This window comes from Oncorhynchus gorbuscha, linkage group LG09 (genome assembly GCF_021184085.1).
Source record: "Oncorhynchus gorbuscha isolate QuinsamMale2020 ecotype Even-year linkage group LG09, OgorEven_v1.0, whole genome shotgun sequence".
Taxonomy (NCBI): domain Eukaryota; kingdom Metazoa; phylum Chordata; class Actinopteri; order Salmoniformes; family Salmonidae; genus Oncorhynchus; species Oncorhynchus gorbuscha.
The window spans coordinates 57,061,112-57,088,638 of NC_060181.1; the positions used below are offsets into that span (position 1 = coordinate 57,061,112).

Sequence of the window (27,527 nt, forward strand, 5' to 3'; positions counted from 1 at the left end):
TCCGTAACCAACTGCGTTACAGGTTCAGCGCCGTCTGAAATTAGCACCTTGGATCAGGTTTTTTTAGGACACACCTCCAATATTTCCACCCCGACCATCTGAGCTCATATAAGACAGGTAACCTGGTTGTTAGGGCTGGTAAATGCCTGTGCGCCAGTTGTTACACGATGAAATTGCAAACTTAACACCAGCCGGAAAGAAATGGCCCTATATCTGACATGGTACAGGTGTCTCATAGTTTTATACTTTGGTTTTAAATGACATTTGCCCGTGTGACCCTGATTTAGCCCACTGCTGTAAAAGGCTAACACACCTGCCCCTGGAGTGGATTAGCAATTACAACACCTATCACAATGCAGTATTGAACTTCGAGTGCTTCCCAAATGGCACCCTATAGGATGGGACACAGCCTTATAGTACAGCAATCTATATCTGTTCTCGGACACTTGACACTCTCTCCCACACATGGGTCTGTGGCCCATAAAACAAGCGAGTGTGTTTTGTTGACTGCGGTGAAATGGCATCATATTTACATCGCTCTTGACAGTAGTACACTCTTAGACAAACAGGTGCTAGGAGAACCATTTGAAGAACCCATTTTGGTTCCAGGTAGAATCCCTTTGAGTTCCATTTAGAACCTTTTCCAAAAAAGGGTTCTACATGGACTGAAAATAGTTCTACCTGGAACCAAAAAGGGTTCTCCTATGGGCACAGCCGAATGACCCTTTTGGAACCCTTTTTTCTGAGAGTGTACAGTATAAATCGTCTCAGAGTAGGAGTGCTGATCTAGGATCAAGTCCCCCCCGTCCGTGTAATTTTATTCATAATGATCTAATAGGCTAAACTGATCCTAGATCAGCCCGTAGTTCTCCCCACTGTCCCCTGGTGGAGGCCTCTGTAGCAACACCCCGGGGTGAAGTTTCCCCTAGGTTCAGATCTAGGATCAGCTTCCCCCATTCCTAACCTTATCCCTTAGTGGGGGAAATGTAAAACTGACTCCAGATCAGCATATGGGGGCAACTTCACCCTAAATGTAGCACATACAGCACTGACCTGAGCTGCTGGATGAGATCCTCTCCCTCCTTGATGACGTTAAGCGTAGCCTCCAGGGTGGCCGTCTGCTGCTGCTGGAACTGCTTGATGAGCTCCTGGACTGACTCCACCGAGTCTGAACACACCTCCTCCAACAGCTCCTTCTGCAGGTCCTCCATCCACGTCCACAGCTGGAGGGAGAGGGAGAGGGAGGGAAGGATGACGGGAGGAAAGAAGGGTGAGAGAGAGAGAGAGAGAGAGAGAGAGAGAGAGAGAGAGAGAGAGAGAGAGAGAGAGAGAGAGAGAGAGAGAGAGAGAGAGAGAGAGAGAGAGAGAGAAGAAGAGAAGAAGAGGAAGAAGGAGGAAGGAAGGAAGGAAGGAAGGAAGGAAGGAAGGAAGGAAGGAAGGAAGGAAGGAAGGAAGGAAGGAAGGAAGGAAGGAAGGAAGGAAGGAAGGAAGGAAGGAAGGAAGGAAGGAGAGAGAGAGAGACGTTACAACAGAACTCAACATAACTCACACCCTGAGGGTCAGACTGTAAAGCTCACAATGGGTGAAACTTTAAGCAGCAATTGTTGTCTAACAGCAATGCACTGACTTAGTAAAATAGACAGAAACTTTTCAGTTTGGCTTCATATGTATAATACGTATGCAGGACGAGTACTCAATACGCAGGACGAGTACTCAACACATACTGTATCTCTCTTTAGACAAATTGTTTGACAGCGGGGGAGAAATAAATCTATTTCCTTTTTCCATCTCCACAATTAGAGAACTGCTCTCAAAACTCACCGAAAATAGATGCCCATTTCTCAAACTACACTGCTTATTTATTTATTTTTTTAAATCACAGAAAAAAATATTAACTTGCACTTTAATATTTCAATGAGGGAACAGGAGCTTGAATATACAATTACACACAGCACCTGAAGCATAATTCGAGTAAATTGGCAGGAGACGTTTGGTTGTGTTGAGGGGGGAATGAATCGCAAAGTTCAGCACCTGCTTCATCATCATTTCAGTATCAGCACACGCTAACTTGGCAAGATTGTTGTCCCAAATGGCCTATTCCTTATATAAAGTGAACTACTTTTTACCAGGGCCCATATAGGGAATAGGGGCGTCATTTGGGATGCAGACTTCCTCACTGTTCACAGTCAGCTCTACTGAGATGCAGACTTCCTCACTGTTCACAGTCAGCTCTACTGAGATGCAGACTTCCTCACTGTTCACAGTCAGCTCTACTGAGATGCAGACTTCCTCACTGTTCACAGTCAGCTCAAGCTCTACTAAGATGCAGACTTCCTCACTGTTCACAGTCAGCTCAAGCTCTACTGAGATGCAGACTTCCTCACTGTTCACAGTCAGCTCTACTGAGATGCAGACTTCCTCACTGTTCACAGTCAGCTCAAGCTCTACTGAGATGCAGACTTCCTCACTGTTCGCAGTCAGCTCTACTGAGATGCAGACTTCCTCACTGTTCACAGTCAGCTCAAGATCTACTGAGATGCAGACTTCCTCACTGTTCACAGTCAGCTCTCCTGAGATGCAGACTTCCTCACTGTTCACAGTCAGCTCTACTGAGATGCAGACTTCCTCACTGTTCACAGTCAGCTCTACTGAGATGCAGACTTCCTCACTGTTCACAGTCAGCTCTACTGAGATGCAGACTTCCTCACTGTTCACAGTCAGCTCTACTGAGATGCAGACTTCCTCACTGTTCACAGTCAGCTCAAGCTCTACTGAGATGCAGACTTCCTCACTGTTCGCAGTCAGCTCTACTGAGATGCAGACTTCCTCACTGTTCGCAGTCAGCTCTACTGAGATGCAGACTTCCTCACTGTTCGCAGTCAGCTCTACTGAGATGCAGACTTCCTCACTGTTCACAGTCAGCTCTACTGAGATGCAGACTTCCTCACTGTTCACAGTCAGCTCTACTGAGATGCAGACTTCCTCACGGTTCACAGTCAGCTCTACTGAGATGCAGACCTCCTCACTGTTCGCAGTCAGCTCTACTGAGATGCAGACTTCCTCACTGTTCGCAGTCAGCTCTACTGAGATGCAGACTTCCTCACTGTTCGCAGTCAGCTCTACTGAGATGCAGACTTCCTCACTGTTCACAGTCAGCTCTACTGAGATGCAGACTTCCTCACTGTTCGCAGTCAGCTCTACTGAGATGCAGACTTCCTCACTGTTCGCAGTCAGCTCTACTGAGATGCAGACTTCCTCACTGTTCGCAGTCAGCTCTACTGAGATGCAGACTTCCTCACTGTTTGCAGTCAGCTCTACTGAGATGCAGACTTCCTCACTGTTCGCAGTCAGCTCTACTGAGATGCAGACTTCCTCACTGTTCGCAGTCAGCTCTACTGAGATGCAGACTTCCTCACTGTTCGCAGTCAGCTCTACTGAGATGCAGACTTCCTCACTGTTCGCAGTCAGCTCAAGCTCTACTGAGATGCAGACTTCCTCACTGTTCGCAGTCAGCTCTACTGAGATGCAGACTTCCTCACTGTTCGCAGTCAGCTCAAGCTCTACTGAGATGCAGACTTCCTCACTGTTCGCAGTCAGCTCAAGCTCTACTGAGATGCACTGTTGAGGTTTTTCCTATTTACATTTAAAAAAAGGAACTTGCTGGACATAGATTTGGCCTGCTAGGCTTGCTGGTCCTCAAAGCATACTCATAGGACATTATGGTAAAAGCAACACTGCTCTGCCCTCTCACTCTCTCCGGGTGCAGTGTGTGTGCGAAATGAGTTACTCTCATAACAGTTCATCTAGTATGAAGAGTTTCGTTATTTTAGCCATGGCAATAACAGCACTTTGCCCCGAATGCACCAAGACATAAAACGATGCCTGCTGAGTGTTCCTCCACAGACAATCATTGGATGACGGAAATGAGTCAAGATGGTGAGCACCACAAGTGGATGCTCAAGTGTTGTTTGCAACACTGCAATGAGGTCGACAACACAGGCGTAGCCTAATCATTGAACCAGATAAGTACAACGGCAAGATCTAGCATGACGCAACTCATGGACACTAACAGACACGTTGTATTCCAGGAACCACATTCCTAAAAGAATGGCGCACACAAAAAAAATAAAAAATAAAAACACGCCTCAGGATACTAACGTCATCACCTCCCTCCAGTGAAGACACTGTACTCCATCCCAAATGGCACCCTATTCCCTTTATAGTGCACTAATTCTGACCGGGGCCCTATCCACATTCCTATAGGGCTCTGGTCAAAGGTAGCACGCTTATATAGGGATATCGGGTGCCATTTTGGGACGCAGGCGCTGTCATCATTTCCACTCGAACCTGTACATTGGCTCACTTCACTCATGACTGTGACTATACACACATGCAGAGGGGATTCTCTGTGTCTTTTGAAGGGGTTAAAAAATAATGAATAAAGCATTGCCATCTTGGTGGTTCCCATGGTAACTGCTCCCCATGACTGATCTGAGCTCGCTCAGAATTAAACATGCTTCTCTGTGTGACTCCTGCTTCAGCTAATGGATCCGGGCTGTGTTGCGCTGCACTGGGCATGGCCAGCACCACACAGCTACCACACATTTACAGATTTCACCATGAACCTGAATTAGGATTAGACATAGGATTAGGGTGAAATAGGTTGTGCATTCAATTTGTAATCCCAGGTTTGTAATACTGTAATAGAATATACTGTAGAAGCACACACGTCATACTTGCACACAGATTTCACCATGAACCAGAATTAAGACATGGGATTGGGGTGAAATAGGTTGTGCATAATAGTTGTAATCCTGGGTAAATGCTCCAGTCAGAAGACACTTAGAGCATTCTCTGAGAGCATATCAATACTCTATGTCTCATGTGGAGTCCATAGTGAAGTATCCTCCTCCTTCATTTAGCTTGCATCCCAAATGGCACATATTCCCTCTATAGGGCACCGCAATACGTTTGACCAGGGCTCATGGGGAATAGGCTGCCATTTGGGACACGGAGCGAGAGTGCCAACATCAAGCAGCCTAAACGAACACATGAATGAGCCGTTTGGACCCCTATGGGCTCTGGTCAAAAGTAGTCAAAAGTAGGTTGCCGTTTGGGAAAAGCCTTGTCCCAGCCATCTCTCGTAATATTGCCCTGAGTGAACATGTGGCAAACACACCGAGCCTTTCCAACAGTTCCTCTGTGTGATTGATAAATCACGGCTCTGATTGCTTTCCCCGTCTGTGTGACGGCACAGTCTGACCGAGCACTCACGGGAGAGTCCCAAATGGCACCCTATCCCTGTAAAGTGCACTTCGTTTGACCAGAGCCCATGGTATGGAAAGTGGTCAAAAGTAGTGCCCTATAAAGGGAAATAGGGCACCACTTGGGATGCGGACCAGGTCTCCATGTAGACCCCTGTCCAGAATGCAAATTAGTATCTTTCAGCTCACACAGCACAGCAGCCTAAAACCTTATTTCTTTTAGCTAATTGCTGCTTTCTGTTAGTCTGGTAGAAAGTACATTAAATGTCAATCGATATAGAGATAAAACCATAAGCGCGAGCAGAAGGCGGAGGCAGCCGGGGAGAAAGCAGATGAGGGAAATGAAAAAGATGCATACATTACGGTGGAGCGATTACCCCTCCGTAAATCAAAAATTGCTCGGCGGAGCGCATCGTTTCCTTTTACGTGGGCGGAGGAAAACACAAACAACAAAACCTCCCCCTGGCAGTGAACACCACATCAAGCGAGTAACACTAAGTTGAAAGTTGTCAGTAATTGTCCGTTGAGCCGGTGTTGACAGGGATTCGGTGGCATTAGTGATGCATCTGATGCAGTGAGCGTGCCCTCAGTAAACTGGCTATTTCGTGTCATTAGGCTTGTAAAAAGCAATGCCATCTCCGTAGACCACTACTACTGACACCGCCCTATGAAGTGAGCGTCCCAAATGACACACTATTCGCTATGCAGTGCACTACTTTTGACCAGGGCACATAGTCACCCATTGGGGTCAGGTCAAAGGTAGTGCACGTCACTTTCCGCAGAGGGTTCTACACGGAACTCAAAGGGGCTCTACCTGGAACCAAAAAAGGCTTCTCCTATGGGGACAGTCGAAGAACCCTTTTGGAACCCTTTTTGTACGAGTGTGGTGCCTTATATAGGGGATAGGGTGCCACGTAAGACGCAGCCCGTCATCCATAAGCAATCTACCATAATGCATCACGTCGACAGGAGCAAGCCAGTCCGAAGGGAAGCTGCTCCTCTACGCCGAACACAGTGAATAACATAAATCGGCTTTCTGAAAAGACTGCAGAGTGGGCTGTTGGAAAGGGTACAAGGTGGAGACTTAAAAATGGTAGCAAACAGTTGTATATACTGTATACACCCCATCAATGTGCGATTTTCAAATCATTGCCATTTTCCTTTTCTCAGTCTGATATTCCGCCAAGATACTTCCCACAATCACTCTGCCTAGTCACTCTCTGCTCTGCGTGGAGAGGCTACGACTCCCGAAAACCCACACTCCCACTGCTTCTCATAGATCACTGGGACTGGCTCACGAATGATGTGTGTGTGTGTGTGTAGGTATGTGTGTGTGTGTGTGTTTGTGTGTGTGTGTGTGTATGTAGCTGATGAATGATGGCTCCATTAGGAGAGCTGAACCAAACAAATGCCCTCCACGCTGCTCCAGAGGTTCCACAGGTGAATCGTGGTACTCCGCAGCGCAGGATAATGACTCTGACTCGTAGGTTGGTCAGGAAAATTAGAAGACCTCAACAAGCAGTGGTCACCCAGCCCAGCGTACACAGGCCTTTTATGTCTTCCTCCTGTCCCAGTGCTCAAAGATGTGCCGCATTAAGGGGATAGACAATGGTACCGTATTACTTTACAGAGCACTAATTCTGACCAGGGCCCATGGGGTTTATAGTTCACTACTTTTGACCAGGACCCATAGGGTTTATAGTGCACTACTTTTGACCAGGGCCCATAGGGTTTATAGTGCACTACTTTTGACCAGGGCCAATAGGGTTCGGGTCGAAAGTAGTACACTACACGCTGAAGAGCTGTCTAGGGTCATCTACCACATCCACCCCTTGTTCAGTAACACACAGAGAGAGAGAGAGAGAGAGAGAGAGAGAGAGAGAGAGAGAGAGAGAGAGAGAGAGAGAGAGAGAGAGAGACCCAACCAAATCGTGAGAAAACAAAAAGATGATTACTTGACACACTGGTAAGAATTAACAAAAAACTGAGCAAACTAGAATGCTATTTGGCCCTAAACAGAGAGTACACAGTTGCAGAATACCTGACCACTGTGACTGACCCAAATTTAAGGAAAGCTTTGACTATGTACAGACTCAGTGAGCATAGCCTTGCTATTGAGAAAGGCCGCCGCAGGAAGACCTGGCTCTCAAGAGAAGACAGGCTATGTGCACACTGCCCACAAAATGAGGTGGAAACTGAGCTGCACTTCCTAACCTCCTGTCAAATGTACGACCATATTAGAGACATATATTTCCCTCAGATTATACAGATCCACAAAGAATTTGAAAACAGACTAGATTTAGATAAACTCCCATATCTACTGGGTGAAATACCACAGTGTGCCATCACAGCAGCAATATGTGTGACCTGTTGCCACAAGAAAAGGGCAACCAGTGAAGATCAAACACCAGTGTAAATACAACCCATACTTGCGTTTATTTATGTTCCCTTTTGTACTTTAACCATTTGCACAGAGTTACAACACTCAGTATATATACATAATATGACATTTGTAATGTCTTTATTCTTTTGGAACTTCTGTGAGTGAAATGTTTACTGTTCATTTCTGTTGTTACTTTCAGTTTTGTATATTATCTACTTCACTTGCTTTGGCAATGTTAATATATGTTTCCCATGCCAATAAAGCCTCTTTAATTGAATTGAGAGAGAGATAGAGCTGTGAACATCACAACATCGGATTAAAAGTCAAAAATAACAGCTGGACACTGATTTGAAAGAGTTTAAGATTAGATGGTGTTAGGTCTGTGAAGTAGCCCTCACACAGACAGCATCTACATCCCTATTAGCAATCTTTTGACCAGGGATGTGGGCTATTGTAGTGCACTATATAGGGAATAGGGTGCCCAGGCTGGTCACTCACATATGGCATGAATCAGGCTGCACTAACTAGAGAGAAGACTCCCTGCATACCTTAGTAATCTGGGTGCGATCCTCTGTGAATGGCTGGTATGAATGCCCTGTCTGTCGGCAGCGATCAGCGACACTCGGAGACGGGCATCTTGAGGCTGCATAAGCCAAGCCAACCCCCGAGTCTCAACCCTGTGCCAAGTTACTGCTCTCCAGGACAGGGAGCGTGAACCATCATATGCAGGTCAGGGTTCAAAGGTCTTACCTCCTTGGTGTGGGTGTGGAAGGAGACCGACATGTCCAGCAGCAGTTTCCTCTGCTCCACCCGCCGGACAAAGTCTTGGATCCTGACCTCCAGGTGTCGCGCTGCTTTGTAGATCTCCTCCGGGTCACATTCCCCAGTCTGGGCCAGCTGCTCGGCCGCCTCCAGGAGCTTGTCTGCGTTGGTGTAGGTGTTCTGGTACCCAGAGGAGACAAAAGGGCAGCTCAATTAGATGACCGCAAACACAAGTGGGTAGAGAACTGGGTCTGCAAGGTGCACTCTACAGGATCTTACCGGCTGCAACTCTGGGGTCTCCAAGTTCATTGACAATTGTGTCTGTCTGCACTCTGTCTCTGCATGCTTTGCCTGACTACTGCGCTCCTGTCTCTCTCTCCTCCACCGCCACAGACAGGCAAGACCTCTCTCTCCGATGGGTGCCTCCACTACTAAATTGCCCCAACACTCTGCAGAGTGGCAGGGTAAATCCTTGGCTATCCAGATGTGGTAATCCCACAGCTTGGCAAGTGTTGTCTCTGGATCAACACGACAGTGGGACTAAGTCCGTAGAGCATCAGCCATCAGGGCAGGACAGATTAATGCCTGGCTAGCATGTAGCGTGTAACAAGTAGCAGCGTGGTGATCTGACTAGGATGGGATGACCCAAAGGCTCGGGAACTGGTCACCTCCTGTAAGGTTGTGGCACATTCACTGGGTGCATATGGCTCTGTTAAAAGGTAGTGCACTAGAAAGGCAGTAGGGTGCCATTTGGGATGCATTCTGGGCCTTTTAGGAATAAAGATGCCATATGTGGGTGTGGAAGGAGACCGACATGTCCAGCAGCAGTTTCCTCTGCTCCACCCGCCGGACAAAGTCTTACCTAGTGACACTCACCCTGGAGAAGATTTAACACTGTGGGCCTCATCATAATCACAGTCATGTAATTCAAATCATATCTCTCCCTACCTACTGTGTCTGTCTGGCACTGAAGTCCAAACAAGGCTCATTTTCATTTTTTTATCCAAAGTGTGGTGCCCGGATGATGTGAGCGGGGAAAGCCACTGTTTGGAGTGTCAGTCACACCCCACAAGCAGCATTGTAGGCTGCAGCAAGCTAGGCTGCAGGCCTCGGCCCACACCTGAGGCCACTCGGCCTCATTAGGCTGCAACACAGTCTGGAGAAATTCAAGGGCCTGCTTTAGTTCAGCACAGGGGAGCTCCTGGCTGGACGCTGGAGGCTGAGCTCTAAAGACATTTGTTTGAAGCCCTGGAGTGAACAGACTACAAGTGAAGCTGGTAGCAGCCCAGCAAGTTTTCTTTAAAGTTAAGGCTAATGCTAGGTTGAGTTAAAACCTCTACAAGATCGGTGTCCTGACCTCAGGACGGTTGAGCTAACATAGGCTAATGCGATTAGCATGAGGATGTAAGTAACAAGAACATTTCTCAGGACATAGACATATCTGATATTGGCACAAATCTTAAATTCTTGTTAATCTAACTGCACTGTCCAATTTACAGTAGCTATTACAGTGAAATAGTACCATGCTATTGTCTGAGGAGAGTGCACAAAGTTATTAAGTTATTAATAAACCAATTAGGTACATTTGGGCAGTCTTGACACAACATTTTGAACAGAAATGCAATGGTTCATTGTATCAGTCTAAAACTTTGCACATACACTGCTACCATCTAGTGGCCAAAATCCAAATTGCGCCTGGGATGGAATAACACAGTATGGCCTTTCTCATGCATTTGAAAGATGATGGTACAAAAAACAAAAACAAAAAATGGTTGGTTTTTTCATTGTATTATCTTTTACCAGATCGAATGTGTTATATTCTCCTACATTCATTTCACATTTTCAAATGGTATCATGAGTATGCATATCCTTACTTCAGGTCCTGAGCTACAGGCAGTTAGATTTGGGTATGTCATTTTTGGGGCGGAAATGGAAAAAAGTGTCTGATCCTGAAGAGGTTTTAAGGAGATTGGGAGAGTGTTTCGTTTTCCATTCATGTTTGAGAACCAGCTTTGTGAACCTTTTATTTTGACTAAATATGCCACCCTAGCCTGGTTTAGGCTGTGCCCCAGAAGCGTTGGGCTTCTGTCATTGTTCCTCCTTGATGCCTTCCAGTCACACCTACCGAGTCATTACAACACTTAATATTTTTTTCGTTAATCAAATAATTCTGAAGCGGTCATATTATTTTTTTACCCCCTTCAAAATATCTTAATCCATCTTTTTTTCCCCTCCCAAATAAACTGGTCAAGGTTTAATAGCGGCTGCTGACATGTAACATTTGAACTCCATGCTTTGATCGACGGTAAAACGAAGATTCAAAATGGGTTTCTCTGTGTGACTTAATGCATGCTGTGGAGGTGGATACATCTGCCTGTACTGTCAGGTTGATGTGAGTATTGTAGATCAGAATATCCCTCCCTCGCTCCTAGGATGCCTATAACAGGTGTACAACCACGGATCCTTTCTCTGTGTCACATTGGCAGTAGCTCTGGCCCAAATCTCATTTATTCATAGTGAATAGAGAGGACCAGCTTACTATAAGGGGGTACAATGGAGGGTCAATTCAAAGGACATGGATACAGTAAGCAGAGGGCTCTTGTGTACTTATCTACTGATGTGGAGTAAAGGCTGTATTATAACCCACACATCTACATTTTCAATAGTACACGCAAAATCCAGAACAGCTACGCATTAGATCACTGGTTAAAAAGCTTCTCCATGTCAATTCCCTATCACTCGACCACTCCTCCCACACCATTAGACATAGCCTGCGTCCCAAATGGCGCACCATTCCTAGGGCACTATGTAGGGGGATTGGGTGGCATTTGGGACACGACCCAGGCCAGGCAGCACATAGCTTTCATCGGTTCAGGAAAACTCCTCCCTTGTCCTTTCGTATGATCTTATCCCTCCAGAGCGGTGCAGTCAATAACGCCATTCAGGCTTTCCCTTCGCAGATATGGCTGGGCTGAGCTGGAGTCGTCTCTCTTCTTCCCTAGTCTTTTTTTAACACTGCCAGATTCCCTCCGTATCGCTTTTATTCAATCTGTTCCACGCGCAGCACTTTTATGGGCTTGTTAACCAGATGCCAGAAACAAAAGCTTTGTGCCTCTCTCTCTCTCTCTCTTCCCATTAAGAAGTGCTCAGGCTAAACAAAATCCTTCCACTGCATGTTTTGTAGGCAGAATACATCTGAGGCCAGTCATTAGAGAGCTGCACTGTTTGTGCCATTTGGGCTATTTGGGAGGGGGGGTTCCATCTACAATGGCAGATTGAATCTGAGCACAACCTCTCTGAATAATTAACTGATGTCATTTCAATGTGGCGTCATTAGGATTTTTCAACATCCTTCTCTTTTGATGTTTTATTCGCTCTAAACTGCTGAATGAGTTATTATAATGAAGATCACGTAAAGGCTTTGAGTTCGTGCGTGCATCTGGGTATGTTTGCGTGTGAACTTATGTGGGCGTATGTGTCTAGCCATGTCTGACCCCCCCCCCCCCCCACCCCGGCCCCCCCCACCACCAATAAAAAAAATGTTGGTTTGACTTTGGTTTCAATCTCCTTTGATGAGGTATCTTGGGGAGATGATGGTGCCATATGTACATGTCTTAATGAGCTCAAATTTCAAATATTCCAATATGAAGTGATTTATTTGATTCATTAAGCCATTTGATCCATCCTTCAGGAGTAGGGGGAATTAAAGATCCTCCTCTCGTACACTTTTCCCCAGAGAGATGTACGTGGTTAGAAAATAGGGTAAATAATGTTCAGGCCTCTCAGACTGTCCTAATCTGCACCCTATTCCCTGGTGCACTACTTTTGACCAAAGCCCTATGGGACCTGATGAAAAGTAGCGCACTATATAGGGAACAGCGTGACATTTGGGACACACCGGCAGACCTCTGCTTGCCCTGAAGACAGACACGTTGTCCATCATCAGGAGGGGCGAAAACGTTGTCGTAAATCCAGGATTGCACATCCATTGAGCGTCAAAAGCCATCCCCCTTAATGCTGGTGTTATCCCTAGTCACGGCTCATGCTGCTACCATTAAACTCAGGAGGTTAGCAAAGCGGAAGAAATGGGATTGGAAATTATTTTATTTACTGGATGTTTATGTTGCCGGGTACATTTCTTATGTTGCCGGGTACATTTCTTATGTTGCCGGGTACATTTCTTATGTTGCCGGGTACATGTCTTATGTTGCCAGGTACATTTCTTATGTTGCCGGGTACATGTCTTATGTTGCCAGGTACATTTCTTATGTTGCCGGGTACATGTCTTATGTTGCCAGGTACATTTCTTATGTTGCCGGGTACATTTCGTATGTTGCCGGGTACATTTCTTATGTTGCCGGGTACATTTCTTATGTTGCCGGGTACATTTCTTATGTTGCCGGGTACATTTCTTATGTTGCCGGGTAGCTGGATAATATCAGATACTCCCTGCGTCCCAAATGGCACCCTATTCCCAACATAGTGCGCTATTTTTTGACCAGAGCCCTATGGCCTCTAGTCAAAAGTACTGTACTAGGGAATAGGTTTGTCAGGTGTGACGCAGGCGCTATCTACTCGTGTACTACTTGTGACCTATAGTCATATAGCCTATTAAAGCAGAACATCTTACTTTGTGCAGTTTGTCTGTGTGATGAAATTCGAAAATGTATTTCCACAGTGGACTGGTTCCAGCTTGTTCTTGCTTGGTCTAAGTCTTCTGGCCTCTTTTCTCTTAATGGACTGCAGCTACAATGGGCTGCAAAAACCAAGCCTGCATGCCAAGCCCATAAAAAAACACACTAAAGCTAAAATGACTAGGTTCTCTTAAACGCCTGCATGTATTTCTCATTGCACACTCGTTTTCTGTCACTTGTCAATCACAGCTAACCACGGAAAACCATGACATTCCGATATTTGGAGTTCAAAGCTAGTCCTTAATTGAAACAATAAAAAAAAATGTGTCTCTAAAAGCTAAGGGACGGGGCTGGAAAAATGAAAACACTCTCAAATTCATAGATGCAAAGAATGGATGCAAAGAATGGCCATCCATGATATCAAATGTACAGTTTTAACCCTGTTTTTAGGCTATACCGTGATCGTTTACATTTAGGATTGTTTACAAACATTGGTGTAAAACAAAAGTATATTTTGGGTCCTGATTGGACAGAGCAGTTGAACGAAGAGCACGAGACATGCATAAGTTCTACTCTTCAACGACCAATGGGTATACAGTATATGATTCATTTAGAAGTCAAAAAAATGGATTTATCAACAAAGGATTCTAGCTTTAATTGACATCCTCACTGAATAATAGCCAAACTTGTGTCAAAACAATACAAATCTGCCATCTGTGAATTGCATTTGAACACTAGGACGGTAGTAATAGGAAGCTTTAAAAGGACAATAGAACCATAAGTCATTTGGTTGTAACAATGTGTCAGTGTTCAGTTTATTGACCATGTCTTCTCTTGGAACAGTGTTCAGTTTATTGACCGTGTCTTCTCTTAGAACAGTGTTCAGTTTATTGACCGTGTCTTCTCTTGGAACAGTGTTCAGTTTATTGACCGTGTCTTCTCTTGGAACAGTGTTCAGTTTATTGACCGTGTCTTCTCTTGGAACAGTGTTCAGTTTATTGACCGTGTCTTCTCTTGGAACAGTGTTCAGTTTATTGACCGTGTCTTCTCTTGGAACAGTGTTCAGTTTATTGACCGTGTCTTCTCTTGGAACAGTGTTCAGTTTATTGACCGTGTCTTCTCTTGGAACAGTGTTCAGTTTATTGACCGTGTCTTCTCTTAGAACAGTGTTCAGTTTATTGACCGTGTCTTCTCTTGGAACAGTGTTCAGTTTATTGAGTCTTCTCTTGGAACAGTGTTCAGTTTATTGACCGTGTCTCTCTTGGAACAGTGTTCAGTTTATTGACCGTGTCTTCTCTTGGAACAGTGTTCAGTTTATTGACCGTGTCTTGGAACAGTGTTCAGTTTATTTGGAACAGTGTTCACCGTGTCTTCTCTTGGAACAGTGTTCAGTTTATTGACCGTGTCTTCTCTTGGAACAGTGTTCAGTTTATTGACCGTGTCTTCTCTTGGAACAGTGTTCAGTTTATTGACCGTGTCTTCTCTTGGAACAGTGTTCAGTTTATTGACCGTGTCTTCTCTTGGAACAGTGTTCAGTTTATTGACCGTCTTGGAACAGTGTCTTCTCTTAGAACAGTGTTCAGTTTATTGACTTGGAACAGTGTTCAGTTTATTCGTGTCTTCTCTTGGAACAGTGTTCAGTTTATTGACCGTGTCTTCTCTTGGAACAGTGTTCAGTTTTTACCGTGTCTTCTCTTAGAACAGTGTTCAGTTTATTGACCGTGTCTTCTCTTGGAACAGTGTTCAGTTTATTGACCATGTCTTCTCTTAGAACAGTGTTCAGTTTATTGACCGTGTCTTCTCTTGGAACAGTGTTCAGTTTATTGACCATGTCTTCTCTTGGAACAGTGTTCAGTTTATTGACCATGTCTTCTCTTGGAACAGTGTTCAGTTTATTGACCGTGTCTTCTCTTGGAACAGTGTTCAGTTTATTGACCATGTCTTCTCTTGGAACAGTGTTCAGTTTATTGACCATGTCTTCTTGGAACAGTGTTCAGTTTATTTGTCTTCTCTTGGAACAGTGTTCAGTTTATTGACCATGTCTTCTCTTGGAACAGTGTTCAGTTTATTGACCATGTCTTCTCTTGGAACAGTGTTCAGTTTATTGACCATGTCTTCTCTTGAAAATGCAGCCTTTGTTGACATTGTCGCATAGATGAGGCAATTCAACCTCAAAATGACATCCACAATGCCTGAGGAAGTTGCCCCTGAACTCTGATCTGGGGTCAGTTGAACATTTTCCCCACTAATGGTTAAGGTTAGGTTTGGGGGTGGGGAAGCTGATCCTTGATCAGATACTCCACCTCAGCAATGTAAGGAGGAGATTCACATGATTCAGGGCATGACCAATGACACACTATTAGCAAGGCCGCAAACATTTTCTCATTGGCATAAACAGTTTAACTCTCACCTGTGCCACCTCCTCAAAATCGTCGTGGCGTTTCTGCAGTGCCCTGGCGCGGTGGAGGGACTTGCCCACGCCCGTGTGTTTGCTAAGGAAGGCCTCTCCATGGTTCTCTATCCAGTCCATCACCTGCACAAGTGACACAGAGAAAGACATTCATGTTAACCAGTGTTCTGTTCAGTGCATGCTACTGCACTCCCCCCTGCCTCCTAAGTAGACAGACAAATGCACATTCACCAGTTTTCAGCCCCCCCCGACTACAAAGGAGTCAGACACATGTGTGGGCTTCAGGGCCAGGAATCTGTCACCACTGTCACTTTGTCACCCTATATCAGGCCAGCAGTCCATCTTCAAGGAGAGAGAAGAGGAGGTTTTGTGAATTGCGATTTTATCCAAACCTTGGAGGAAAGACGAGGTCGTGAGCCTCGGAAATATTGTCTAGCTTCCTTCTCTCCTTTTGCTTTAGGCTTTTACTTACTTAGACTGGGAATACATGATTTCATCTTGACAGCATTCAAAGAGAAAGTAGCCAAATGTGCAGTGCGAAAGGTAGCCAAAAAGTGCAGTGAACTTTGCATAACTCCACTCTAGAGTCCCATTGCGTGACTGTACATTGTTGGCGGAATAGCCAGTACGGCAGAATTGACCGTACTAAATGTTAATGAATAGATGAGAGGTCATAAGATGAGATCATCTGTGTGGCTTTGTAAACAGCGTCTGGCTGAAACAGAGCCGAGCGCCACACTGTGGCAGTGACTTTCACCATTCCCTGGCAAACATCAGCTCAAACACTATTTGAAATATTTTCAAATACTTTCTCTGTGCTTGCCTGGCGAGATGGAACCAACAGAATGCTCCCAAAACTGTAAACCCTGCCAATCTGGCACTGTAGGCAGGCTCGTATTCAAATAGTATTTGAACCCTGGTCAGTCTTTTGTTCTCTTCCTAATAACTCTCTCTACGGTCACTTCAAGGAATGGAAAACCAAAGCTTGCCTGTCCTGCCCCACTTCAATTATCTTGTTGTCCTTAAGTGTAGCCTCCCTGTCAAGATCGTGTTTGCTTGCCTGCGTGTGTGTATAGTAGGGAGGGGTCATCTGCTTGCATGTTGGTGTGTGTATGTGTGTGTGTGTGTGTATAGTAGGAGATGGGAGGGGTCCTTGGCTTGCGTGTGTGTGTACAGGAATGTTTAATAAACATGTCAGTGGGTGAGCAGACAACTCTTGTTTCGCCCTGGCTGATTAGAGTTGCGGCATCCACAGGAACAAGCAGGAGTCTAAAACTACCTGGCTGGCTCGCTCGCACAAACACGGGAAGGGCTGAGAATAGAAGAGATATTTGCTGGGGATGATATTAGCTGTCTGAGGATGCCATGCCTCGGACGGGAGTGCCACTTCTGGATCCTATGTCTGCATCCCAAATGACACCCTATTCCCTAGATATAGTGCACTACATTTGACGAGGGCCCACAGGGCTCTAGTCAAAAGTAGTGCACTATGTAGGAAATAGGGTGCCATTTTAGATGCAGGCTATCAGTCTAGTGATGTCTCAGCAGTTACTCGACACCACAATGTTATTCTAGCCATGATGTTGAGGAAGTGGGCAGGAAATATTGGATTCAGTATAACGTGGTTTCAGCTCCATAAATGAGGGCTCTGGTAAAAGTAGAGCGCTACAGTATATATGGAACAGGGTGTCATTTAGCACACAGCCTGTGTTTGTGATGCTGCAGGAACCTCCAGATTACTGACAACTCAGAGATGTTTCCTGGAAAAGTACAGTACATGATACGCCAGAATACAGGTGCATGAAAACAAAACATGGCCTGGACAAAACCATCAAAGAAAACAGAGGAAGCATGGAAAACAGCAGGCAAAACTGGAGGCCCATGGGAAAGAGGAGCACTTTGTGTGAACATTGTGGTGCTTAATGTAATCTCGGTCTAAATCTGTTAAATATTACGGGCATTTACATATGATCCAAGCCCCTGAGGAGGCATTTGAAAAATGTATGGAGGAGGATGCCAAAAGTGCTTTTGTTTTCACAGGTTTATTATTTTGACAGTGTATAAGTGAAAACTGTCCTGGTCACACTATTTGGATAGCCCTGCTAGTCCATCTGTAGATACACTGCAGATGGTCATACTATCAACAAACTATCTGCTAATAAGCAACTGCTTGCTAAGGTTAAGGTCAGGTTTAGAATAAAGGGTTAGGGTTAAGGCACACCGGGCACCAGGGTAACGTGACTAAAAGGGCAAATATCTTGGTGTGGGGTTTTGCATTGGAATTATATTGAATTCTGCTTATATCACACTATACCACAATGAACCTAGCGTTCGAATGCAGAGAGTCTGAGACCATTGAGTGCTTTTGAAGTGACAGGTTGGTGCAAAATCTGTAGCCCATCTCCTTTGTGCCGTATCAGCGTAAAATAGGAATCTTCTAGCAGTCGTAAGGACGAAGACTCAGCAGGAGGCAAGGGGGTAGCGGTGTAAACGAGTGCTGGATTCATTTATTTACACAGCGCTGGTGTTTGAAAGATGACGGTGATATTTACAAATCTATATATTTACAAAAGGTCTGACTTCAGAATGTCAGCATTCAAAAGAAATCAGGCAAAACCGGTCTTAATAACCAATAAAGCACAGGTGGGATCATTCAGGCTCAAATACAGCCTCCTCTTGAGTTACCCAAAAGTAAACTAACTAGAACATCCCCAAACAGGCACTTAAATTCATTTGACCACACTTCGTCTTGGCGCGCAGGCCAGGTATATCTATGCACGCTAAAGCGCGCAACATTAAACATAATGGAGAAACCGGACAAATACTCTCCAAACAACTATAAGGAAGAAATGTACTGTCAACTGGTAAATGCAATTAAATAAACCAAAAGTTATGTAATGCAAGTGGTGTGCAGCTCTCCAAACAACGTTTCCACTTGGAGAATGGTAAATATAAACGCAACATATAAAGTGTTGGTCCTAGGTTTCATGAGCTGAAATAAAAGATCCCAGAAATGTTCCACATACACAAAAAGATTATTGCTCTCAAATTTTGTGCACAAATTTGTTTACATCCATGTTATCGAGCATTTCTCCTTTGCCAAGATAATCCATCCACCTGACAGGTGTGGCATATCAAGAAGCTGATTAAATAGCATGATCTTTACACAGGTGCACCTTGTGCTGGGGACAATAAAAGGCAGTTTTGTCATACAACACAATGCCACAGTCTCAAGTCTTGAGGAAGCATGCAATTGGCGTGCTGACTGCAGGAATGACCACCGCTGATGAAACTGGTGGTTTGCACAAACCGTAGAATTTCTGCACAAACTGTCAGAAACCATCTCAGGGAAGCTCATCTACTTGGTTCTCGTCCTCACCAGGGCCTCGACCTGATTGCAGTTCAGCGTCGTAACCGACTACAGTGGGCAAATGATCACCTTCAATGGCCACTGGCATGCTGGAAAAGTGTGTTCTTTACGGATGAATCCCGGTTTCAACTGTGCCGGGCAGATGGCAGACAGCGTGTATGGCACCGTGCCTCATGGTGGTGGTGGGGTTATGGTATGGACAGGCATAAGCCATGGACCACAAACACAATTGCATTTTATTGAAGGCAATTTGATTGCGCAGAGATACCGTGGCGAGATCCTAAGGCCATTGTCCTGCTATTCATCTGCCACCATCACTCCATGTTTCAGCATGGTAATGCACGGCCCCATGTTGCAAGGATCTAAACACAATTCCTGTAGGCTGAAAATCTCCCAGTTCTTCCTTGGCCTGCATACTCACAAGACATGTCACCCATTGAGCATGTGTGGGATGCTCTGGATCGATGTGTACGGCAACGTGTTCCAGTTCCCGCCAATATACAGCAACTTCACACAGCCATTGAAGAGGAGTGGGATAACATTCCACAGGCCACAATCGACAACCTGATCAACTCTATGCAAAGGAGAGGCAAATGGTGGTCACACCAGATACTGTCTAGTTTTCTGATCCACGCCCCTACCTGCCCATACAGTAGAGCAGACACTCCTGCAGAGCACACCCCATAGGAACAGCAGATGAGCAGGATGGAGACAACTCAGCCTCCAACACAGAGTCCTCACCAGTCCCAAACTGATTCACTTGACTCCACCCTTATAAATCAAAATATTATTATTAAGTCGGACGTTTACATACACTTAGGTTGGGGTCATTAAAACTATTTTTTCAACCACTCCACAAATGTCTTGTTAACAAACTATAGTTTTGGCAAGTCAGCCATCTACTTTGTGCATGACACAAGTAATTTTTCCAACAATTGTTTACAGGCAGATTATTTCACTTATAATTCACTGTATCACAAATCCAGTAGGTCAGAAGTTTACATACACTGAATTGATTGTGCCTATAAACAGCTTGGAAAATTCCAGACAATGATGTCATGGCTTTATAAGCTTCTGATAGGCTAATTGACATAATTTGAGTCAATTGGAGGTGTACCTGTTGATGTATTTCAAGGCCTACCTTCAAACTCAGTGCCTCTTTGCTTGACATCATGGGAAAATCAAAAGAAATCTCAGACAAAAACTCAGAAAAAAATTGTAGACCTCAACAAGTCTGGTTCATAATATATAATAATATAATAATAATATATGCCATTTAGCAGACGCTTTTATCCAAAGCGACTTACAGTCATGTGTGCATACATTCTACGTATGGGTGGTCCCGGGGATCGAACCCACTACCCTGGCGTTACAAGCGCCATGCTCTACCAACTGCATCCTTGGGAGCAATTTCCAAACACCTGAAGGTACCACGTTCATCTGTACAAACAATAGTATGCAAGTATAAACACCATGGGACCACGCAGTCTTCATACCGCTGAGGAAGGAGATGCGTTTGTCTCCTAGAGATTAACGTACTTTGTTGTAAAAAGTGCAAATCAATCCCAGAACAACAGCAAAGAACCTTGTGAAGATGAGGATGGAAAATATTTTGAAGCAACATCTCAAGACATCAGCTTGGTTGCAAATGAGTCTTCCAAATGGACAATGACCCCAAGCATACTTCCAAAGTTGTGGCAAAATGGCTTAAGGACAACAAATTCAAGGTATTGGAGTGGCCATCACAAAGCCCTGACCTCAAACCTATAGAAAATGAAATAAATCATTCTCTCTACTATTATTCTGACATTTCACATTCTTAAAATAAAGTGGTGATCCTAACTGACCTAAGACAGGGAATTTTTATTAGGATTTAAAAAACTTTGTTTAAATGTATTTGGCTAATGTGTATGTAAACTTCCGACTTCAACCTTAGGAACATAAAACTAAAACTGAGGAGGCTACTCCCCCTTTAGCCCCATCGTGGAGCCGGGTACGGGTTAGGGCTAGGGTTAATTTTAGGTTTAGAGTTAGGGTTAGTAGATAGTTAGTTGAAATGTTACTAATAGTCTGTTTTAAAATATATATATATATTTCACCTTTATTTAACCAGGTAGGCTAGTTGAGAACTAGTTCTCATTTGCAACTGCGACCTGGCCAAGATAAAGCAAAGCAGTGTGACACAGACAACAACACAGAGTTACACATGGAGTAAACAATAAACAAGCCGATAACACAAACAAGTCAATGACACAGTAGAGAAAATAATGTCTATATACAGTGTGTGCAAAAGGCATGAGGAGGTAGACAATAAATAGGCCATAGGAGCAAATAATTACAATTTAGCAGATTAACACTGGAGTGATAGATGAGCAGATGATGATGAGCAGATGATGGTGTGTAAGTAGAGATACTGGTGTGCAAAAGAGCAGAAAAGTAAATAAAATAAAAACAGTATGGGGATGAGGTAGGTAGATTGGGTGGTGTCACGCCTTGGTCATTGTCTCTTGTGTTTTTGTTATATGTTTGGGTAGGCCAGGGTGTGACATGGGTTTATATGTTGTATTTCGTATTGGGGTTTGTATTAATTGGGAGTGTGTATTAGTAGGGGTGTGTCTAGTTAGGCTTGGCTGCCTGAGGCGATTCCTAATTGGAGTCAGCTGATTCTCCGTATTTAGGCAGCCTGAGTGCGCGTTGTATTTCGTGGGTGATTGTACCTGTCTTAGTGTTAGTCACCAGATAGGCTGTATTTGTTTCACTCGTTTGTTGTTTTCGTATTTTCAGTTATCTCATGTACCGCATTATTCTTCATTAAAAGTCATGAGTAACCTACACGCTGCATTTCGGTCTGACTGTCTTCAAACGACAGACGAACTTCATTACAGGTGGGCTATTTACAGATGGACTATGTACAGCTGCAGTGATAGGTTAGCTGCTCAGATAGTTGATGTTTAAAGTTGGTGAGGGAAATAAAAGTCTCCAACTTCAGCGATCTTTACAAAGAATACGCTGATTGACACAGTCGAAAGCCTTGGCCAGGTCGATGAAGACGGCTGCACAGTACTGTCTTTTATTGATGTCGGTTGTGATATCGTTTAGTACCTTGAGCGTGGCTGATGTGCACCCGTGACCAGCTCGGAAGCTGGATTGCACAGCGGAGAAGGTACGGTGGGATTCGAAATGGTCAGTGATCTGTTTATTAACTTGGCTTTTGAAGACTTTAGATAGGCAGGGCAGGATGGATATAGGTCTGTGACAGTTTGGGCTCCATTGTAAACTAAAACAATGATAACTAACCTAAACAACAGTATACAAGGCATATTGACATATGAGAGAGACATACAGCGAGGCATAAAGTAATCATAGGTGTTGATTTGGAGAGCTAGCTACGACAACAACAACAGCTAATCAGCTGAAACAACAACAGGAAAAAATGTGCAGAATGGGCAGAGGGTCGGTTAACTACACACAGGGCCTGAGTTCGCGGCTGGGGCCGGCAGATAAACAAAAATAAATAAATATATATATATATATATATAAACAGAATGTAGTACCATGGTTAATGGACAGTCCAGTGGGCATCAGCTATGTAGCCAAGTGATCATAGGGTCCAGAGGGCAGCAATATATGGAACAGGGAGGCCGCGGAATTGTCGTTACTACGCTAGCACGCGGGCGACGCGGCGTTTAAAGTTAGTAGCCCGGGGCTAGTAGAAGCGTCTGCCCTGACGGAGGCCGGTTGAAGGCACAGCGGATGGAGTATTCGTCGGCAGACCTGTTGTGGTGGTGCGGCAGTGCGCCGTGTGTCGACTAAGGATCCAAGCCAGGTGGATCCTCTTCGGGGCAGAGGGGTTAGCCACTATAGCCACTCGGTAGCAGCGGTGATCCGGTGCCAAGGTCCAGAGCTTACGGCAAGGATCCGGTGGAGTAGTGTGTTCTAGCCGTGTTTGGGTGGAGTCCGGGTGAACAACTGAGTAGGCCGGGAGTTGGGCCTCAGGGATAGCTTCGGTACTGGGTAACTCGGTGGGTGCTAGCTAGCTGTAAAGGTCAGGAGTAATGGTCCAGGGATTACGGCAGGAATCCGGCGTTGTAGTGGTGAGACAGTCCGTTACTGGTAGGCTGGTGAGTATTATCCAGGCAAAAAAATATATATATTTAAAAAAAAGGGCTGGTACCTGTGCAGAAGGTAAAGGCCGCTAGCAGTGGCTAACAATGACTAAATAGCTTGTAGCTAATTAGCTGGTTCGCTTCTGATGGCTGTGGTTCTTGCTATAAGGTCTAAAAATGACAAATGAGAGCGGTTCCATATCACATTGGGTGAGGCAGGTTACCGGAAGGTATAATTGAACTAAAATGGAGAAGAGATTGAAAATAAAATTTAAATATATACAAAAAAAGACGAAAAAAGACAAAAGTACACGAGAGGACGAACAAAACACGCCTGGACTGCTACGCCATCTTGGAAAGCATGAAAAAAGCATGTCTGTAGATAGTCCGTAGATGGACTATCCAAATAAAATGTTACCACAGTCCTCGGTTTCTGGCTGTATGATGGCCATAGAAAATAAATAACGTAGTGTTGCCTATATAGTGCACTACTTTTGACCAGATCATCTATGGGCCCTTGGAAGCAGTAAAATACCATGTGAATAAATAGCACAGTGGGTTGGAGAATTGCTGACATTCACAAATCCACAAAAAAATATGCTTCATACTTGAAGCACAATTCTGCCGTTGCCTAAGGAAACAGTTTATTTGATTTGAGTGCTATCCTTTGCAGTCGTTATCCATTGCATTGTATGCTTTACCTTAAGATAAATGCGAGGAATGTCATTAAATTAACCCAAATGTGGAGGGAGGAGAGTATAGAGACAGCCCCAGGATTCTCCAACTCCTCTTAAATCTGGCTACGTATATATAGTAGATGACCTTGGATAGCGCTGAACTTCCTACACATATCCTCCAACACTGCTTCCTCCTGACAAGCCCCTTGCAGTTTGGAAGCCCTTGCATCCTGAATGGCAGCCTATTCCCTTTATAGTACACTACTTTTGACCTGTGCTTTACACCCAGCCAGCACATTTGGTTCCTTGGAAGTTGTGGAATAGTAAATGTTTGGTTTCCCATTGGTTCTGGGAACGAAGCCATAAGTTTTCTGACGATTAAAACAGAATGTTTTATAAACGTTCTGAGAACGGAAGTTAACATTTTGCCTGTTCTGGGAACTGTAAGACTTCAGTGAGGTTCTGAGAACATTTTACTATGGTTCCCTGAAAGTTTTCCTGGAAGGTTTTATTAACGTTCTGAGAGCGGAAATTCTAGGTTATTTGAAGGTAATTAAATAATGTTCTGAGAGCATGTTCCAGTAAGACTTATAATAATAACACTGATAGCTTCGGTTAACTGTGAACTCCCAAGCACAGATAGGACACATGGAAATGTATTTGCTTAGGCATTTCCTTTTTATTGTGACCTATCAGTGAGATACGGTTCTCTATCCATGGAATTAGTCCACTGGGTCACCAGGATGGAGCTAGCATGCCATGTTTTTTTCATGAATACAAAGTGATTCATTTTAGTCTATTCAAACAGACCCAATTCCAAAAGAAAACAAGCACTCATTAAGATCAGGTGTGGCCAATTAGTGGGCGAGGCCCACACTCCTGAACACGCTTCACAAGGTAGAGGATACAGTTGGGTTGATGCAGAGAACGGAATGGAAATGTTTTTAAATCACTTTCCCTCGAAAAATTCCCTGAATGTTCCTTAAGTATTATTTTGATGTAAAGTTTATTAACGTCTTGATTCATTTAAATAACATTCTCAAAACATTACTAAAGTTTTCTTGTGGAATTTGATGGAAGGTTTCATTAACGTTGTCTGAAAACAATTTGAGGACATGATATTAAATAATATCAAGAGAAAATCTGTAGGGAACGTTAATGCTAATGTACTGAAATTTCCTCACGTGATTGGAACAATTTGAAAACATGACTTTAAATAGAACCATGAGTAAAACGTTATTCCAAGGATATGCCGCTGCAGTGGATAGCAGCCGTTTTACGGGCTGCTTATCAACTCCGCTACTTATTTTTTAATATTTTTTTTTACAGTGATCTTAACTTTTATTTTCACCATATTTTTCTTTAACCGAAAACAGCTTCTGGAGAGCTTCTATGTTTCACGTCTAAGGACATGGATGATATATACAGTTGAAGTCAGAAGTTTACATACACCTTAGCCAAATACATTTAAACTCAGTTTTTAACAATTCCTGACATTTAATCAGAATAAAAATTCCCTGTCTTAGGTCAGTTAGGATCACCACTTTATTTTAAGAATGTGAAATGTCAGAATAATAGTAGAGAATGATTTATTTCAGCTTGTATTTCTTTCATCACATTCCCAGTGGTTCAGAAGTTGTAACGGTTTTCTAGGTGTGGTGAAGGAGAGTCGGACCAAAACGCAGCGTGTAGATTACGATTCATGTTTAATGAAAAAACACAGGTAAACACGAATAGCTCAATTGGTAGAGCATGGCGCTTGTAACGCCAGGGTAGTGGGTTCGATCCCCGGGACCACCCATACGTAGAATGTATGCACACATGACTGTAAGTCGCTTTGGATAAAAGCGTCTGCTAAATGGCATATATTATTATTATTATTATTATAAAAAACAATAAACGTAACGAAACCCGAAACAGCCTAAACTGGTGCAAACTAACAGTAGATAGTTATAAGGACACTAAGGACAATCATCCACAAAACAACCAAAGAATATGGCTGTCTAAATATGGTTCCCAATCAGAGACAACGATAAACACCTGACTCTGATGGAGAACCACTCCAGACAGCCATAGACTCTGCTTGATTACCCCACTAGCTACAATCCCACTATATACCAAAACCCCAAGACAAAACACACCACAATACAAAAACTCCATGCGACACCCTGGCCTTACCCAATACATAAAGATAAACACAAAATACTTCGACCAGGGCGTGACAGAAACTCCCCCCTAAGGTGCGGACACCTCAAAACAATAGGGAGGGTCCGGGTGGGCGTCTGTCCATGGTGGCGGCTCCGGCGCGGGACGTGGACCCCACTCAGTCAGTGTCTTAGTCCCCTCTCCTCGCGTACCTGAATAGTCCACCCTCGCCGCCGACCATGGCCTAGTAGTCCTCACCCAGAACCCCACTGGACTGAGGAGCAGATCGGGACTGAAGGACACCTCGGGACTGAGGCAGCTCGGGACTGAGGGGAAGCTCGGGTGTGAGAGAAAGCTCGGGACTGAGAGAAAGCTCAGGAGTGAGAGGAAGCTCAGGAGTGAGAGGAAGCTCAGGAGTGAGAGGAAGCTCAGGAGTGAGAGGAAGCTCAGGAGTGAGAGGAAGCTCAGGCAGGTTGATAGATCTACCAGATCCTGGCTGGCTGGTGGTTCCGGCAGATCCTGGATGACTGGTGGATCCTGGCTGACTAGCGGATCTGGCAGATCCTAGCTGACTGGCGGATCCTGGCTGACTGGTGGATCCTGGCTGACTGGCGGATCCTGGCTGACTGGCGGATCCTGGCTGACTGGCAGAGCCTGGCCGACTGGCAGATCCTGGCCGACTGGAAGTTCTGGCGGATCCTGGCAGACTGGCGGATCCTGGCCGACTGGCGGATCCTGGCCGACTGGCAGATCCTGGCCGACTAGCATCTCTGGCGGATCCTGGCTGACTGGCACTTCTGGCGGATCCTGGCTGACTGGCACTTCTGGCGGATCCTGGCAGACTGGTGGATCCTGGCAGACTGGCGGATCCTTGCAGACTGGCAGCTCCTTGTAGACTGACAGCTCTTTGCAGACTGGCAGCTCTAGCTGCTTCATGCAGACTGACAGCTCTGGCTGCTTCATGCAGACTGACGGCTCTGACTGCTCCATGCAGACTGACAGCTCTGACTGCTCCATGCAGGCTGGCAGCTCCATGCAGGCTGGCAGCACCTTGCAGACTGGCAGCTCCTTGCAGACTGGCAGCTCTGGCTGCTCCATGCAGGCTGACAGCTCATTGCAGACTGACAGCTCCTTGCAGACTGGCAGCTCCTTGCAGACTGGCAGCTCCTTGCAGACTGGCAGCTCTGGCTGCTTCATGCAGACTGACATTTCTGGCTGCTTCATGCAGACTGACAGTTCTGACTGCTCCATGCAGGCTGACAGCTCTGGCTGCTCCATGCAGGCTGGCAGCACCTTGCAGACTGGCAGTTCTGGCTGCTCCATGCAGGCTGACAGCTCTGGCTGCTCCATGCAGGCTGACAGCTCTGGCTGCGCTGAACAGGCGCGAGACTCCGGTAGCGCAGGAGAGGAGAAAGGCTCTGGCTGCGCTGAACAGGCAGGAGACTCCGGCAGCGCTGGAGAGGAGGAAGGCTCTGATAGCGCTAGACAGGCGGGAGACTCCGACAGCGCTGGAGAGACGAGGCGCACTGTAGGCCTGATGCATGGTGCTGGCACTGGTGGAACTGAACCGAGGACACGCACAGGAAGCCTGGTGCGGGGAGCTGCTACCGGAGGGCCGAGGTGTAGAGGTGGCACAGGATGGGATAGACCGTGAAGGCGTACTGGAGATCTTGAGAGCAGTGCTGGCACAGGACGTGCAAGGCTAGGGATGTGCACAGGAGGCCTGATACGTGAGGCTGGCACCAACTTCACCAGCCGACGAACACGCACCTCAGG

General features: G+C 45.2%; 1 protein-coding gene across 1 annotated transcript in view; it reads right to left on the reverse strand.

The window, feature by feature from the left end:
* Nucleotides 1-27,527, reverse strand: part of LOC124043812 (kalirin-like) — a 291,619-nt gene that overhangs the window by 102,739 nt on the left and 161,353 nt on the right. The window contains 3 exon segments of the mRNA XM_046362792.1: nucleotides 1,054-1,223; nucleotides 8,398-8,589; nucleotides 15,454-15,576. Coding sequence (XP_046218748.1) covers nucleotides 1,054-1,223; nucleotides 8,398-8,589; nucleotides 15,454-15,576 — 485 coding nt within the window.